Here is a 5139-nt window from a genome sequence, read left to right as displayed (position 1 = left end):
CTCATTCCCTTAAGAGAATGTGATAGCAGTATGTGACAAGTCTGAAAGAAGACAAAATTATTACCGTGAAGGTATCAATGGATGTGGACGTGGTATTAGACGAAATTATAATCGTCATCATTGTGATAATGAGAATAATAAGGATTCTCAAAATAATCCTTCACTCTGTGAAAGTAATATTTGTCATCGATTTGACATGATATTTTATACAGCACATATAGATGATTATGGTCCATTCATGATGTGAATGTGACAACATCTGATTTATGAATACATATTCATTCTTGGAGGAATATGAACGTGCTAGTGGTAGTGAATATACCACACTCACCTCTAGAATGAGGTTTGAGCGAAAATAAAAAAATAATGTCATTATTATGGCATAAATGGTCATTGGTCACGTACTTATTATACGCCAAAATATTTTGGCATTGTGATTATTAAAAGGCAATGGTAATGCAAGAAACATATCTTGCACGTAATTTTGACCATAACCATAATGGTATAACTTTCTCTTTAAAAAAGATATTCACCATATTGATGTTGATGAATATGTGGTAGTACCAAGTTAATTGATAGCTCTGGAAGAGCCAACTACTACCATTTTGGGGAAATAAAATTATCGTAGTAAGTCTCAAAGAAACTTATTTAGTTTCTAAAGTATTCGCGAAAGCGATTGATTATATTGAGATTATAAATAAAGGAAAGATTTAATATCTTCTATTACTACAACTTGTAGCGGGGTAATATGTATGTGAAAAGCTACCCGCTTTATTCTCCAGTTTGTACTACACAAATAAACGAATACCACAATAAAGTGGATGTTTATTGATATAAAAACCCATATCATAATAAACTTGGAGTCTATTGATAATTGCACACGTCATGGTGTAAATCTGAACTTTATCAATATTGATAATTTATCCAGTTGGCATAACCAGTTTAGCCATATCAATTTAAGCATGATGTGAAAAAATAAAAGAGAATTCACATGGGTAAATATTAAAGAACTAGAAAGTTCTTTATGAATTCTCTTATGTTGCTTGTTCTCATTAATTAATATACCAACTAAAATTGGGATTGAATCCCATGAATGCTGGAAATATCAAAGGTGAATATGGGCCCATTCACCTGTCATGTATACCACATAAGATGCATCTATGAGATGGTTACATGTGCAATTATTATTAACCTGCAACCTGGCCGGTGTGTGCGAGGTAACTTGCTCAATAATTTAATTTCGAGCATAATTTCCAGATTTCCTATTCAAGATAGTTTATCTTGATAAGTTGGTTTACATCACAGTTGGTTTAGCAAAATAATTTATTGAGTGCCTCCACTTAATAGCTAAACTATTGCTTATGAGAACAAAGTTATCTATATCAGTTTGATATAGGCTATATACGAAAGTATATTACATTCTCCCCTCACAAGTGGTTCAGGGTCAGGAATCAAATAATTCCATCTTATTATTATTATTGATGTGCGGTGTATATTTTGATTAACACCATAACGCACAAAGGTGGATTCTCAAAGTTGAGGTAACAAGTTAGTTTTTCTAACATAAGGGGGAGACATGATAAATAGTTGAGAAAAAGTTACGTGGAATGAATTATCATTTGTACATCTAGATCCTCGAATAAGATAATATGAACTTGAAGTTCATAAAAGGATAATTCATTTGCAATATATTGCAAAGCATGCCAGATGCATTTGCTGACCCAAAGAAAGTAACTATATTCTCATTGCAAATGCTCCTATTAAGTCGTAGAAGGACAAAGTCTGTGGTACGCTTAAGGCGTATAGACTAATCGGTTTCAAATTAACTTCTTGATAAAGAAGATGAGCAAATGATCAAAATGATCATAATAAGGAGGCAAGTGATCTAGAAGATCACATGACATAACACTTTATAAAATCTCACGAGAGATTCAGGTACCTGAATATATGAATGAAGAGATCTCTATGTTATGTCTTTATGAAGAAAAAAAGAAGGTTGGAACCGATATAAAATGTTCGTTGACGACATCTATGATACCGCTAAATATATATATGAGGATCTTAAGTTTGGAGAAACAATTTCGAATAGAATTGGTTTCATACGAAAGACATGTAGTTTTGAACATGTAGTTCAAACACTTGAAAGTATATAGTCAATGGTATGTGAAATCAGTTTTCGATATCTTATATATCTAGCATGACATCAAAACTTGATATGCATCTAATGTCTATTATATGACTTATATAACTTAAAAATCCTTGAAGGATTTAAATTGCTTAAAGCATATAGAATTCATGGTCATGAAGTACTATATCTTAAATGCAATTTGTGCATATATGTATCTTGCTATAATTATAAGCATGATAATCTGATAGCAAGAGTTTTCACCCCTATGTGAAGATATTGAAATGATGATTCCAACAAGATCATATGAAGATAATACATTATTAGGTATGATGATTTCAAGGTGAAACAAATTCGTTCAAGTTAATATGGCTGATTTGTTCATCAAATCTCTACCAAAGTTCTTTTGAAGATGGTGCACAAGATTGGAATGCAAATGCTTAAGGATGTGAATTGATGCTCTCATCAGGGGGAGTTATGCGCATTATACTATTTTTTCCTTACAAGGTTTTGTCCCACTGGGTTTTCCTTGCAAAGTTTTTAATGAGGCAACCAAAAGGCGTATTGTTATATATGTGTACTCTTTTTCCTTTACTAGAATTTTTTTCCCACTGAGTTTTATTTTAGTTAAGATTTTAACGAGGCACATTATCTGTTGAATAGACATTCAAGGGGGAGTGTTATAAATAGAATTGTATTTATGGTGAATGTCTATATTTAGAGAGATTCTAGGGTTTATTACTTGGTGGCTAAGTCAACCTCTCCCTATAAATAGAGGGTTCTATTCCATTGTAATTCATCCTAAATTCAATAAGAATTCTTTCTCCCTCTCTTTCTCTGCAATATTCTTCTTCTTTTATTGTTTTATAATATTAACTTCATAAAATAATAAATCAATGTTCGAAGTTACTGCGAAAATGACTTTGTAAAACAATAAATAAAGCAGGTCAAGTTCTAACTGCCCAACACATTGATTAATATTCTTAACTGCCCACCTAACACTTAGTATGAAAAGTAAAGCTAGATATTTCTAGATACTGATGCAACAATTATTAAAGGGTGAGCTAAAAATATTACTCCCTCAGTTTCATATTAAATGAGATACTTTTCTTTTTAGTTTGTTCTAAAATAAATAATATATTTCTAAATTTGGAAATAATTCAACTTTAAACTTCTCATTTTACCCATTTTACCTTTAATGACAAGCTTTTATAACCACACAAAAGTGATGGCCCCACAAAGCTTTACCCCTTAAGCTTTTAAGACCACAAATTTCAAAAGTCTTTCTTTTTTTTCCTTAAACTTCGTGCCGAGTCAAACTACCTCATTTAATTTGAAACAGAGGGAGTATTATTTATTCATCATTAAATTATTATAGTTTCTAGTTCCAGTATCTGACTCCCTCCGGTCCAAAATAAGTGATTTTTTAATTGTTTTCACACAGATTAAGAAAGCCATCTTTTAACTTTAATTAGCAATAAAATTGACCATATTAACCTTTACTATCTCTTCACATAAACACTCCTAACACATACTCCAACACTATTTACTCCAATGGCAATGTAGGAAAAACATAATTAATTCATTCTTTAAATCTGGAAAAATCACTTATTTTGGACCACAAAAAAAAGGTCAAAAAATCACTTATTTGGACCGGAGGAAGTAATTTCTTTCCTTAAATTTTATACCTATGAGTTTTTCTTTCGTTCCAATAATATTCACTATTTATCATCACTTGTTCTCTGACTCTTTTCCCATATCTTTGAGAGAAAATACCATGGGCGGCCCTTCCATAAAGCAACCGCTTTAGGCCTCGTATTTATGGGGGCTCCATTTTTTGTTACACCTAATAAATTATGTATACGTTTAAAAAAGAGTTTTGTATACAGTGAAGAAGTTTGATTTCTTTCTACCAAGAAATTGCACTTAAAATGAATATCGAACCCGAATTTCGTAAGAAACGTTTGATATATAGGAAGTAACAATTTGATACAAATAATGATAATGAAATCTCAAAATCTTTAAAAGAGTCCTTTAGAGTTGATTACTTTTATACATAATAGACAAAGCTATTTTATCACTTCAAAATAGATTTGGACAATTCGAAGCATATGAAAATATTTTTGGTTTTCTATTTAGCAGTAAAAACTAAGATCACTAGATATTGGAAATTTGAAAAAATATTGCCTTAATCGTGAATGTTCCTTAAAACGTAATAATAAATTCGACATTGATGGTTTAGATTTATTTTCTTAATTAAAAGTATTAAGAAAAATAGTACAATTAGAAGATAACAGTTTAAATTAATACACTTAATCAAATAAAAAGATTTAATTATTTTCAAATGCCTAAATTGCTTATGGAATAATGTTAATAACTAATGTTACCGTTGCTTCAACGGAAAGAAGTTTTCAAAATTCAAATTGATAAAATCTTACATAAGAACAACAATGGCACAAGAAATATTAAATGGATTAGTTATATGGTCAATTGAGAAATATTTATTAGGACTTATTGATTATAAGAAAATTATTAATAACCTTGTATATAAGAAAAGCTAAAATATAGACTTCAAATAAATAATAAAAAAAATTAAAAAGTTAAGGCCCTCGTAAAGTTTGGCTTTAGGCTCCAAAATTTGTCGGGCCGCCCCTGGAAAATACATGTTCGTTCTTATAATACTAGCCTTGCATGTTCTGTCAAAAATTTGAGCTTTAATCCTTCTTCAAATCCTGCTTATAAGTTTTTCTTTTCATCAAGAAGCTTCATGAAAGCTGTAATATTATTCACACTAACTAGATACATAATAAATCAGCAGTTTCAAAATCAAATTCAAGGATGGGAAAGAGTCAATTTGTACATTCAATTCACTGAAAACCATCCCGGAGAAAAATGTCAGTTTCTATGAATGTGGAGAATGACTCCCCCGTATCCTGCACAACAATTCTAGACCCTGCAGTAGCAGAGAGTTCCAATCCGTCAATGTCACGAAAAGGGCACCCCCCCCCCCCCCC

General features: G+C 31.0%; 1 protein-coding gene across 2 annotated transcripts in view; it reads right to left on the bottom strand.

Annotated features, from left to right (window-relative positions):
• Positions 1-4701: 4701 nt before the first annotated feature.
• LOC109236383 (EG45-like domain containing protein) overlaps positions 4702-5139 on the bottom strand; it is a 2255-nt gene continuing 1817 nt past the window's right edge. Inside the window, exon 3 of one of the 2 annotated variants that reach the window (XM_019402556.1) lies at positions 4702-5078. In XM_019402556.1, the coding sequence (XP_019258101.1) occupies positions 5072-5078 (7 nt within the window). In that variant the 3' untranslated portion in view covers positions 4702-5071. The remainder of the gene's footprint in view (positions 5079-5139) is intronic. The other variant, XM_019402557.1, reaches the window with a different exon arrangement.

The sequence above is a fragment of the Nicotiana attenuata genome, unplaced genomic scaffold (genome assembly GCF_001879085.1).
Source record: "Nicotiana attenuata strain UT unplaced genomic scaffold, NIATTr2, whole genome shotgun sequence".
Classification (NCBI taxonomy): domain Eukaryota; kingdom Viridiplantae; phylum Streptophyta; class Magnoliopsida; order Solanales; family Solanaceae; genus Nicotiana; species Nicotiana attenuata.
This window is presented reverse-complemented; position numbering and strand designations above follow the sequence as displayed.